General features: G+C 50.1%; 1 protein-coding gene across 1 annotated transcript in view; it reads left to right on the top strand.

Moving 5' to 3' along the window:
* Positions 1 to 614: 614 nt before the first annotated feature.
* Ptpa (protein phosphatase 2 phosphatase activator) overlaps positions 615 to 12,831 on the top strand; it is a 32,532-nt gene continuing 20,315 nt past the window's right edge. The window contains exons 1-3 of the mRNA XM_008825990.2: positions 615 to 895; positions 9,223 to 9,320; positions 11,311 to 11,397. Of these exons, the coding sequence (XP_008824212.1) occupies positions 865 to 895; positions 9,223 to 9,320; positions 11,311 to 11,397 (216 nt within the window). The 5' untranslated portion in view covers positions 615 to 864. The remainder of the gene's footprint in view (positions 896 to 9,222; positions 9,321 to 11,310; positions 11,398 to 12,831) is intronic.

The raw sequence follows: 12,831 nt of genomic DNA, 5'->3' as shown, positions 1-12,831 counted from the left end.
CGGCTGGGGTCAGTGAGTCCCCAACTAGGGTTCTAGCTAGGTTCAAGGTCGCCGAGTCACGCCACAGAGGGCGGAGGAGGCCCCGCGCCCACCGGGCCCGGCGGGCGGCAGGTGGAGTAGGGCTCGCGGGGCGGAGCCTCAGCGGGTGCAGCCCGGGGAGGCTAGGCGCGAGCCGGGGGCGGGACCAAGGCGGGGCCTCGGGGGGTGGGGTGCCTGTCTGGGCCTGCTCGCGACCTGTCGGGACTAGGCCTCGGGCTTAGTTAGCGGCTGAAGCCGCTTGGGAGGGCCTCCGGCACGGGGTCGCAGCTGAGGTCACTGCGCTGCTCGCTCTCCGCCTCCAAACGCCGCCTGAGTTGTTGGGGGCGGTGCTGTGCATCGAAGGCCGATTGCCCTTGAACATCACTCGTAGAGTGGCAGGAAAACACAACCATGTTGACAGGGATGTCTCGGATTCCTTGGGTTAGACTCCGTGCCACGCACAAAGATGACAGCTGACACCCGCCCCCCCAGACATGGCTGCCACAGCGTTCCCATCCCCTTACTGAAGCCTGCTGCCCGGCACAAATATGGCGGCCGCGACAGCGGTTGCGGGGTAGGCTGCGTCCGTTGGTGCGCATGCTCCGCGGCGCCCGGCACCAATATGGCCGTCGCCGCTGCCGGCGCGGGCGCCCAGAGCCGGCCGTTGGTGGGCATGCTCCCTGAGCGCCCTGCGCCCGCACGGCGGCCGCCTTCCCGGGGGTGACTTTAATTCTCGGCTTCCGGTTGTAGCTGGCCGGCGCTCAGTGCTCAGCTCGGTGGAGCCGGGAGAGGGAAAGTGCTGCGGGGTGGACGGTGAGAGCGGACCGCGAGCATCGACGGGAGAAGATGGCTGAGGGCGAGCGGCAGCCGCCGCCAGGTAGGGCGGGTGGGTCGAGGTGGGCTGGAGAGGAACCGGGGGCTGCGGACGGGGGACCCCGCAACGCTGGTGGAGGGAGGCCTCTCATCGGGGCCGTGTGTGCTCGTGTTCACCCCCACACCCCGAGCTGGACCTGGGGGCCAGAGATGCCAGGGATGGGGGTAGAGATGATGCCAGGGATGGGGGGCGCCGGGAACTCCAGCATCCCTGGTCCAAGCCTGCTGGGATGTGCCTGGGCCTGACTCGCCCCAAGCCTGCCTCCTCCACGCCCTCCACGTTACCTCCCACCCCATCGCTCCCTCCCGGGGTTTCAGTGGCTGCAGAGTTTATAGAGCGAAACTACCCGTGGTGTCCAAACCACTCATTTAAACCGTCTGCTTGTGCAAGATGAGAGAGCTGGTGGCATCATCACCCGGAACTTCGGTTTTACACCGGTGGCCTCATTGGAGTTCATGTCCCTTAATTGGGGCGGGATGTGCAGGCCAGGATCTTCCGATGGAGACCCCGGTTCTTTGCCCCCCAGGAGAAAGGTGGTTTGTAGAAGGACTGACCATAGATAACTTTGAAAAGTCATAGGTTGGCTAAAGACAGCTCGTGCTTTGAAAGCTTTTCCTGATCCTTCTGTTCTGCCTCACATGGTGTGGTCCCTGGGAAAGTCTCAGGAATGAGACATTTTGTGAAAGAAGAAGCACCATTTGTGGTTGTCCGCCCAGTAGATGAGGACGGTCCCGGGCTTTCTCTGTCAGGGAATTCAAAACCAGACTCTATCTATATCTACAATTTACTTATTTATATTTATTTGGTCTTTTTGAGACAGGGTCTCCCTGGAACTCACTATGTAGACCAGGTTGGCCTCGGTCTCACAGATATCCTCCTGCCTCTGCCTCCCAAGTGCTGGGTTAAAGGCTGGTGCCACCACAGCCAACTCAGACACTTATTTTAAATTATCCCAAACCTCCATTCATGTGTTTTAGTAAGTTAAGGTGATAAAATCAAGAGACATGACTGATAGGGCAACCAGAGTTATTTTTAGATGAGTGTCCCTGAAGATGACCTGGGAAGAGGTGTTTGGGGGTCAAAACATGGACACTTGCCCCGACCTGCAGGGCGGGAGACGGAGACTCGAACTCCCAGGGACCTGGAATGATGGGACAAGAGACACGAAGAATGACAGCAAGACAAAGAACTCTGATCAAGCTGCCAAAGTTTATTTTTCCACGGGGATTCTGAAGCGGGAAGTTAGCTGGGGAAGAGGGAGGGAAGGTATTATCTCAACAGGTTAATGAATGTCCCTTAGGATGAGGGGACCTGGCGCCCTGAGTCTGGTTGCAGGCTAAGGAAATTGGTGGTTGTTCAGGCTTATCTTGAATCATCGGAAAGGTTGCTTATCTTAGGGGGCAGGGAGGACTGATCAGCAAGTTCTCTGGAGGCTGCTTGCCCTGAGGGGCAGGGAGGGCTGCCAGGCAGCGTGGTCTCCCACAGGCACTGAAAGAAAAAGCTTTGGAAGGTTATCTGGCTTCTGGAAAGATCCAGGTTCCCAGAGGAGGCAGCCCTTTTTGAAGTTTGAAACAGGAGTTAAATTTTTTTTTTTTTGTCTTTTTTGAGCCAGGGTCTCCTTGTAGCCCCAGCTGTCTTGGAACTCACTATGTAGACCAGGATGAACTTGAATTCACAAAGATCTGCCTGCCTCTGCCTCCCGAGTGCTGGGATTAAAGTCATGCGCCACCAAGCCTGGCAAGACCAAAAAATTTTTTAAATGAGGCTACTCTACTTTCCTAATGGAGTTGTGTGCACAGTCAGCTGTGAGCAAGTGTGGGCATGGTGGTACTCAGGGAATGCCAACAAGGGCTGGCTCTGAACAGGAAGTGATGACCCAGCGTGCTCCTTGGGGCAACATTTACAGTATGTTTTGGGCATGTGTTTTTTTTTTTTTTTTTGAGACAGGGTCTCCCTGCTGGCCTGGAACTCACTATGTAGTCCAGGCTGGCCTTGAACTCAGAGAGAATGCCCTGCCTCTGCCTCTGAGTGCTGGGACTAAAGGCGGGCTGCTTATCTTAGGGGGCAGGGAGGACTGATCAGCAAGTTCTCTGGAGGCCTTGCCCTGGGGGGCAGGGAGGGCTGCCAGGCAACGTGGTCTCCCACAGAAAAAGAATACTAAACCAAATTGTAAATACCACAAAGGAAAACATACTGAGAAAACTCCAATAGGGGACAGTTAGTATACAGAACTTTTCAAGCGTAAAAGAAATGTAAACAAATATGAAGTTTTAAAGGGTTTAAAATGCCATGATATAGCTATAAAAGCTATACAAAATAAATCTAAATTTAAACATAAGCGAGGAACATAAAGAATTAAGCAAGCCTGGGGATGTAGTTATCAGTATAGTGCTTGCTGAGAATGTGCAAGGACCTGGCTTCAATCCCTATCACCGCAATAAAATAAAATAAAGGTATAAATAAAAAACGGGCTAGAAGATATTTAAATCTTCCCACAAATTAAGAAATCAAGAAAATCAAATATGCAAACTGAAAAAAGCATTTATCACAATCAAACTAAAAATACTCAAGAATTAACAGTAAGTATATATTAGCATATAGTCAAAAGACCAAAAAAGATAAAAGTAGTATCAGTGAAGGAATAAGGGGCTGGCCTCAGTCTCCTAAGCAACATTTAATATCTGTAGAAAATGAATCAATGTTTGCTCAGCAAATCTTCAGAAAATTAAAAATGGAAGACATTCTGCAATAATTCTTCCATAAACAAAAGGAAGACATTTTTTGGCTCATATAAGAATTCAGGAAATGTTCCAATGTGTGCATTCCAAAGAAGCATTCTCAGAAGGTTACCGACAGTCTCTATCAAGAGGCTGAGCATTGAGCACAGAAACCGTTTAGGCACAAAACTAATGCTAATACCCTGGAAACTGTGATTATAGAATAGAATGTACATGCCTAAATTAAGGGAATTAATATATTCTGAAAATCACTACTATTAATACATAAATTTTCCCAATATAGTTATTTCTCTGTATATTTTGAATTCACAAAGATCTGCCTGCCTCTGCCTCCCGAGTGCTGGTATTAAAGGCGTGCGCCCCATGCCCGGCTCGGGTGTGTGTGTATGTGTGTGTGTGTGTGACTGCAGGTGCCTGAGGAAGCCAGAGCTGCCTGATGTGGGTTCTGAGAACAGATGTCTCTGCAAGAGCACCATGCACTCTTAACTACTGAGCCATCTCTTCAGCTCCTGTTTTTGTGGGTTTGATACAGGGTCTCATATAACCCAGGCTGCCCTGGAACGCATCATGTAGCCAAGGATGAACTTGAGCTCCTGACCCTTCTGCCTTCACCTCCCTAGATCTGGGATTGTAGACTTGGGCCACCAGGCTCAGTTTGTTTTGTTTTGTTTTAAGACAGGGTCTCTTTGGCTAGCCTAGGCTGGCTAGAGCTTTCATCCTCCTGCCTCCTGCCTCTACCCCGAGTGCTGGGATTACAATCGTGTCACTGCACCTGACTGCTTTTGGAGTTTTTCTTTTTTTTTTTCTTTTTCTTTTTTGGTCTTTTTGAGACAGGGTCTCCCTGTAACCCCAGCTGGCCTGGATTTGCTATGAAGACCAGGCTGGCCTCGAACTCACAGAGATCTGCCTGCCTCTGCCTCCTGAGTGCTGGGATTAAAGGCGTGCGCCACCATGCCCGGCCTGGGGTTTTTTATTTATTTATTTTTATTTATTTATTTTTATGTGTATGCGTGTATTGTCTGCAAGTAGGAAAGTGCACCCATGTCGTGCAATGCCCGCAGAGGTCAGAAGAGGCTGTCAGATCCCCTGGGACTGGAGTTAAGGACAGTTGTTAGCTGCCATGTGAATGCTGGGATTTGAACCCGGGTCTTCTGCAAGAACAACCAGTGTTCTTAATTGCTGAGCCATCTTTCTAGCCCCTGGGCCTGGAGTTTTTTTAAAGGAAAGTCTGAAACTTTAGATGTTACAATCTTAAACTATGAGGTTGCTGGGAATCGGCTGTCCCCTGGGTTCTTTGGCAGAGATGGTGGGTATGATCTGGAGAGATGGTGGATATGATCTCTCATCAGTCCTGTCTTTGAAGGCTTCTTACTTTTTTTTTTTTTTGGCTTTGGCTTTGGCTTGTGATTGTGTATTCTGGCAACTGTGTGTCTTTCTTCAATGACTCACTGATGTGCTTCCTATAACGTGGCCCTTTCCTCTTGGGGACATGACCAGGTCTGAAGGCTTTCTTCCCTGTGAAATAGTGTTCTGAAGGCAGATTCTTTTTTTTTTTTTGTCTTTTTGGAGACAGGGTCTCCCTGTAGTCCCAGGTGACCACCTGAACTCACTCTGTAGACCAGGCTGGCCTTGAACTCGCAGAGATCCACCTGCCTCTGCCTCCAAGTACAGGGACTAAAGGTGTGTGCTACCATGCCTGGCTCCAAAGGCAGATTCTTGCAGGGAACAATTCTCTTTTAAGAGGGTTAGATGTCCAAAGATCATCTGCAAGTTGATTATTTAGAATGTGGAACACTTTCCCATACAATATGATCCCATAAACCATGTTCCCATAAACTGTAGATGGGTCACCAGACTGGCTTTCAAAGTTTTTTATTTAGCATCTTATTTAAAGTAGCAATTTACTAATAGTAGGGCCTTTTTTTGGCTTTGGGAACAAGGTGTGCAGGATAGGTGGGAGGCAGAGGATAGCTTCTGGTCTTTTCTGGGGCCCTGATTTGACACCCCCCCCCTTTCCTCATCCAGTTGTGGGTCGGGCTTCCAACTTTGAAGGCATGGGGGACAGGAAAGGCTTGCTTGGAGTTTGGCTTCTGTATTTTAGCAGGCATGGTGGTGCACTTCTTTAATCCCAGCACTCAAGAGACAGAGGCAGAGAGGCAGGCAGATCTCCGAGGTCGAGGCTAGCCTGTCTACATAGCAAGTTCCAGGCCAACCAGTGGTACATAGTGAGACCCTATCTCAAAAACAAAAACAAAAAAACCCTAAAAAAAGTGAGCTTGCCAGGTGTGGTGGCGCAGGCCTTTAGTCCCAGCATTCAGGAGGCAGAGGCAGGCAGATCTCTGTGAATTCAAGGCCAGCCTGGTCTACATAGTGAGTTCCAGGCCAGCTGGGGCTGTAGGAAGATCCTGCCTCAAAAAGACTCCCCAAAAAAGTGAGCTTAGTTTCTCATATTTCAGGATATGGTATACCCCCTAGCCAAGAAAAATTATTTCATCAAAATGTATAAATGCTTTCACCAAGTAGGGTTACAAAGCCTACAAATGTCTTCCTATCAATTTATTTGTAAAACGAAACGAAATGGGGTTTTCAGACCTGTTGGAATTTTGGAATATGTAGTTTCAAAAGTGGAAGTCCAAACTGTCTGACCATTAGTAACTTTTGGTGTTTATCCTGTAGATTTTTCTGGTGTGTGTACTGTATGTGTATGCTATTTTTAATAGAATAGTTTTTTTAAAAATTTATTATTTTTTTTAATGTGTATGCGTGTATTGCCTGTGTGTAGGTAAGTGCACCCGTGTCGTGCAATTCCTGTGGAGGACAGAAGAGGCTGTCAGATCCCCTGGAACTGGAGTTATGGACAGTTGTTAGCTGCCATGTGGGTGCTGGGATTCGAACCCAGGTCTTCTGCAAGAACATTCAGTGTTTTTAACCGCTGAGCCATCTCTCCAGCCCCCCCCCCTTTTTTTTTTTTTTAACAAGAACAGGATTGTACTAAAATAGTGACTTCTCTTCCCTTTTAAATATCTGGACTGTTTTTCTTATGCCTCTGATATAGATTTTATTTCTTTTAAAAGCCATAAAGAGGGGCTGGAGAGATGACTCAGCAATTAAGAGCACTGGCTGCTCTTGCAGAAGACCTGGGTTTAATTCCCAGTACCCACATGGGGGCTAACAACCTTTCACAACTTCTGTTCCAGGGGATTCTAACTCCCTCTTCTGACCTCCATGAGCATTGCACGACACGGGTACACTTATATACACGCAGGCAACACACTCACACACATAAAATAAAAATAATAACTAAAATATATTAAGAAGCCTGATGTGGTCACTCAGGTTTAATCAGGAGGCTGAGGTGGGTGGATTGTCATGAGTTCAAAACAAGCTCAGTGGTTAAGAGTATGTGCTGTTCTTACAGAGCAGTTGGTTCCCAGCACCCACATCATGCGGCTCACAACTGCCTGTAACTCCAGCTCTAGGGGATGTGATGCCTCTGGCCTCCAAGGGCACCTGCACTCACACATGAGCATAGCCCCACACAGACACACAGCATGTAACTTAAAGTAAAAATAATAAAAAATTTAAAACCCATAAAAACAAAGGCCACGAAGAGTTCCATGATGTGCCATATCATTATCTAACCAGTTCTTTACCGATTGGCACTTGGGATGTTTCTCATTTTCCCAGGCAGTGCCACTGCCGTGTTTCCCTTTGTTTCTCTGACACATCTGAAGGATACGTTAGCTCTGTGGTTACTATGTGCAGTTTTTAACCTCAAAAGGTAGAGTGGAATGGCCTGCTAGCCAGTGTCCCCACTGGCGTGTTTGCACGAGAGATGCCCCTTCCTCAGATCAATGCCGGATGGTTTTAATTTTCCAACCTTATCTGGGAAAAGAGACCCCATGTAATATCTCTGTCTTTGCTTATTCAGTAGGTTGGTGAGTTTTTTCAAGTGTTGGTTGAGGTTTTTTTCTAATTGCCTGTGGAGGTATAAGAGGTCAACTTGATTTCCTTTTTCTTCTCTTCTTTTTTTTTTTGTGTGTGTGTTTTGAAATAGGATCTTGCCGGGTGTGGCACCTTTAATCCCAGCACTGGGAGGCAGAGGCAGGCAGATCTCTGTGAGTTTGAGGCCAGCCTGGTCTACATAGTGAGTTCCAGGACAGTTGGGGCTACAGGGTGAGACAGGGTCTCGCTGTCCTGGAACTCACTATGTAGACCAGGCTGGCCTCAAACTCACAGAGATCTGCCTGCCTCTGCCTCCCAAGTGCTGGAACTACAGGCATGCGCCACCATGCCTGGCCTTTTCTTTTGAGACAGGCCCAGGTTGCCCTTGAACTCATTGTGTAGCTCATGCTGGCCTTGAATCTACCTCAGCTTCCTAAGTCCTAGGGTTACAGGTGTGTGCTACTATGCCTGGCTTCATTTTCTCTTTATGCCTTGCCCAATTAGGGAGCAGAGAGGCATGGTTACTGGAGAGATTGCCAGTCAATTTCATGTATTTTTGTGTGTGTGTGTGTGTGTGTGTGTGTGTGTGTGTGTGCGTGCGTGTGCTCGTGTGCACAGGTGTGTGTGCATAGAGACCAGAGGTTGGTGCTAGATGTTATCCTCAATCATTCTCTGCCCTATTATTTTAAAATTTTATTTATTTATTTATTATTTATTTATTTATTTATTTTGAGACAGGGTCTTCCTGTAGCCCCAGCTGTCCTGGAACTCACTATGTAGACCAGGCTGGCCTCAAACTCACAGAGATCCGCCTGCCTCTGCCTCTCAAGTGCTGGGACTACAGGCATGCGCCACCACGTCCGGCTTTAAAATTTTATTTTTATTTATTTATTGTTTGTTTATTTTTAATGTGTATCAGTGTTTTGCCTGCATGTATATAAGTGCACTACATGTATGTAATATCCATGGAGGCCAGAAAAGAGTGTCGGATTCCCTGGAATTGGAATTACGGATGATTGTTAGCTGCCATGTGGGTGCTGGGAATTGAATCCGAGTGTTCTGGAGAACAGCAAGTGTTCTTAATTGTTGAATCATTTCTCCAGCCCCCTCTACCTTATTTTTTTTTGAGATAGGGTCTCTCACTGAACCTGGAGCTCACAGATTTTGCTAGACTGGCTCTGCCTCCTCAGTGCTGAAATTACAGACATGTGCCACCAGGCCCAGATTTTTTTGAGACTGGGTCTCCCTGTAGCTCCAGCTGGCCTGGAACTCTATGTATAGATCAGGCTGGCCTTGATCTCACCGAGATCCTCCTGCCTCTGCCTCCCTAGTGCTGGGATTAAAGGTGTATGCCACCACCAGCTTGAACCCAGATTTTATGTGTGTACTGGGGATCTGAACTCAGGTTCTAAGTCTTGTGTGACAAGCACTTAATCATCTGAGCCCTCTTCCTCTTCTCTCTCATTGTAGAATGAGGAAGACAGGAGACCATGGGTTGGGCTGAACTGTCTTGGAAGTATGTCTGGATCTACCAGGGCTCAGTTGCTGAAATCTTGGTTTGAAAACGGGAGAGAAGGAAGCGCGTGCGTGCTTGTGTTGGCGGGAAGATTTTATTTACCTCTTTGCCTTTTTGTTTTCCTTGTCAAGATTCTTCGGAGGAGACCCCTCCAGCCACTCAAAACTTTATCATTCCGAAAAAGGAGATCCACACAGTTCCAGATATGGGCAAATGGAAGCGTTCTCAGGTACCAGCAGCGTCTGCACTTCAGGGTTGACTGGCGTGAGAACTTGAATCTTTTTAGACAGTGGCTTCCAGGCCAGGACTATGTGTCTCTGGCCCTCCTGCTTTTGGAGCCTCAGCTGTCAGAACTAGGAAGTGAGGTTAGAGGGGAGCTGACTGTCCCTTCCCTCAGGCGCAGTCAGTCCACAGTTGCTTTATCAGGAAGGTCTGGGCCTGTGAGTCCTGGGCCACAGCAGTCACTATGGTTAGAAGTCATCACTCCTTGAGTATCCTTATGCTGAACTGATTCTTGGTTGCAAGGAGCCACAGATGTGGGAGCCAGGGCAGCAAAGGGAAGGCCAGCTTGTGGATGCCTTGGCCAGGGACATGGCTGACCTAAAAATAGCTAAGAACTGGGACCCAGCACACCCGGCTACAAGCTGGCTTTCTCTGCTGCTCAGCCCAGATGGTGGGCAGAAGAAAACAGCTTGTACCTCCTAGGCTTCTGATCTGGTCTGTGGGGACTGAGAAAAAGAGACCATTTTGAATTCTCAGGGAAGGCTTTGGGCCCAGCTCCAGTCAGGCCCCAAGGCCAGGCCCACAGCTGCCACAGGACTTCATTTGCACAGATGGCAGGCATGGGCCCTTGCCTGTGTGGTGGATCGTCCACTCCAGTCTGCCCTGCTTACTCTGCTCAGCCCGCCTGCCTTGCTCCACCCTCAGTGGGTGCAGGCGCCTGTCCCTTCTTCCACACGTCGGCCCGCTCATGTTTGCAGCTGGTTGTCAGGCTCTTTCCTGTGTGTTTACCAGGATGGGCACCTCAGTCCCTCAGCTGCTCAGAGGACATGGTCGAGTCCTTTTGCCCGGCTGCTTGGCCTGGTTTCTCAGCCTCAGCACTGTTGGCATCTGGGCCAGGTGGTTCTTGGAGGGGCTTGTCCTGTGCACGGTGGGATCTCCCCTAGCTGTACCCACTAGGTGCCAGCAACCCCCTTCCCTTGGCTGTCACAACTGAAAGTGTCTCCAGATACTGATGGATGTCCTGGGAGCTGAGTCACCCCAGTTGAAAACCATCCCTTGCCTTGAACTTACCTGTTGGATCCAGATGTGACACCACCTTTTGCATTCCAGTGTGTGCAGGACAAAGGCTCCTGTTCAGGGAAAGCTGTTGTGCGTGGTCCATCCGTTCCCCCGCGCCCCCAGCCTCCTGGGTCCATCCCATAGGCTGGCGAGAGGGCCATGGTGTAGAAATGCCCCCTTCTAGGTGGGCCATGCTTGTTCTCAGGACTTGTCATGGGTGTTCCAGCACCCGTTACTGTGGAGGAGGAGGAGGAGGAAGAAAGTAGGAGGACCAAGGGATGAAGAAGAGACAAGACAATGAGGCATTCCCTCAGCAGCCGCCTCCTGGGGTTGCATCTCTATATTTTCTTCTCCCTGTGTGGAGTCACCTCAGCACAGCAGGAGGAGAGTCTGGTAGAAGCAGGGCTGGTGTGCTAGGAGACCTGGCTCCTTATGGAGGCAGAGCATCTGCACTGCACCAGACACTTGACCCGTCTCCTGGGGAGACAGCTGGAAGACGACCTGGGGAGGGACCCTTGGACATTCCTTGAACTCTTGCTGGCACGGCAGAGCAGTCAGGCACTTGGCTACTCAGCTGTGGAGGTAGGCTGTCTGGGCTCTGCCTCCACGACTGATGAGATCTTGGTTTTAGGAAACCTTGGGCTGATTATTTCTCCCCTTGAAGCCTTGGTTTTCCTTACTGGTAAATGGGAACAATAGTATCTGACTTGTGGCGCTGTATAAAGAAACTGTCGGCAGCTACCGTGAGCACTTGGTGAACCTTGACTGAGGCGTTGGCTGTGCTGGTTTGTCACTGTGTGGCATGCCTTATTGCCAGGGAGGTGTGTGAGTATCTGTCGTTATCTGTGTCGTCCTGCTGCTGGGCTGGGAGCCAGGGCAGCTGGGGCAGGTGAGCTCTGACACTACCTCCTTTGCCCATTCTCCTCTCTGTTTGGCAGGCGTATGCTGACTACATCGGCTTCATCCTAACCCTCAATGAAGGCGTGAAGGGGAAGAAGCTGACCTTTGACTACAGAGTCTCTGAGGTATGCCCAGGCAGACAGCCTGCTGCAGCACTATGCGGCTGCTCACCCGCAGCAGGCAGGTCTCCCGAGCACAGTGCAGTTGGCACTTGCTGCCATAGTCCCACTTTTTAAAATCTGAATAGAAGACTATTATAATTGGGAGCAAGGTAAATATGCAGTTTTATAGTCTACATTTTTGCTAATTGATATCTTTATTTAACTTGAAATTGAAGGTGGTGAGAGGGAGGCTGGGGTGTGGCTCGGTTGTCCAGTGCTTGCCTAGCACGTCCTGGATTCCATGCCCAGCACCGAAATAAACAAAGGCAAAAGAAGTAGATGTGCTCCGTGGGGAGGTGCGTAGAACACTGGGACGCCAGCGCAGTGCTGGGGTGTCTGCCTAGTCAGCACAGGCCCAAGTTCAGTCTCCAGCACCACAGCTTCGTACTGAGCTCCAGGGCAATCCTGGGGACAGTGCACCTCCTGTCTGGTGGCATAAATGACTGCCCCACTGAGTCAGGCCCTGCTTTGTTCAACGGCTCCCTGGCTGTAGGTTTTCGGTTGAATCCCTGGACACCACTGCCCTGAGCATCCGGTGCATAGATCTGTGGGGTTGATTTCCTCAGCTTCCTTCCCAGTGGAGATGCTGAGCAGAGGGCGAATGCTGGTCTGGGTTTGCCTTTGGGTTCCTTCTGTGAACCTTCTCTTTGGCTTGTTTGTGTAGGAAGAGCAGGAGCTGCAGGCAGCCTGGCAGTCAGCCCACCGGGGGTATGATCTCACATGCTGTGTGCTGTTGCAATGCCATCTCCCAGAACTGGGTCCCAGGCCTCCAGTGGCCTCTTGGGTTTATGTCCCAGTTGGCCCAGAGCCACCCTGAGCCTCTTACCTCAGGTATCAGCAACTGAGCTGCCTCTTGGTACTTTGGCTCTCTGTCCTCTACTTATAGCTTGGGCCTGTTGGGCAAAGTTGACCTGCCATGGCCTAGTTTCCTCACCTGTCTTAGGCTTACTTTGCCCTTGTCCTCATACCAGGGCCCTGGTGCAACTGCTTCTTGGCCCTCACTGGCTGCTGGGTGCCGTGATCTAGTTGTGTTCACTGGACAGGAGCTAGGGCTGTGCTGGGAGAGAGCTAGCCCACTAGTGGCTTAGGTTTTGGGTTTTGGCTCTTCTTGGGCTGTGGCTTTGGACACAGACTGACTAGAAGGATGGGCTCTTTCTGGAGCCTGTGTTGAGGGGTGCTCAGCCATGCCCAGTGGGGCCGGGAACATGTGGAGGAGCTAATTAAAGGGGAATGCTGTAATCACCCCAGCAGATACTTACCTGCCAGCCCCGGGGTCCTTAGTTGCCTCACACTGATCAGGTGTTGTCTTGACTGAAGCGCTGCTCTTTTGGCCGGATCATCATCATGTTTCTGGCTGGTGGGGTTTGCCAGCATATCACTTCGCAGCTGAGGCTCTCT

This window comes from Nannospalax galili, unplaced genomic scaffold (assembly GCF_000622305.1).
Source record: "Nannospalax galili isolate Female #2095 unplaced genomic scaffold, S.galili_v1.0 scaffold290, whole genome shotgun sequence".
Classification (NCBI taxonomy): Eukaryota; Metazoa; Chordata; class Mammalia; order Rodentia; family Spalacidae; genus Nannospalax; species Nannospalax galili.
Note: the sequence above shows the minus strand (reverse complement) of the source record. Positions and strands in the feature narration are given on the sequence as shown.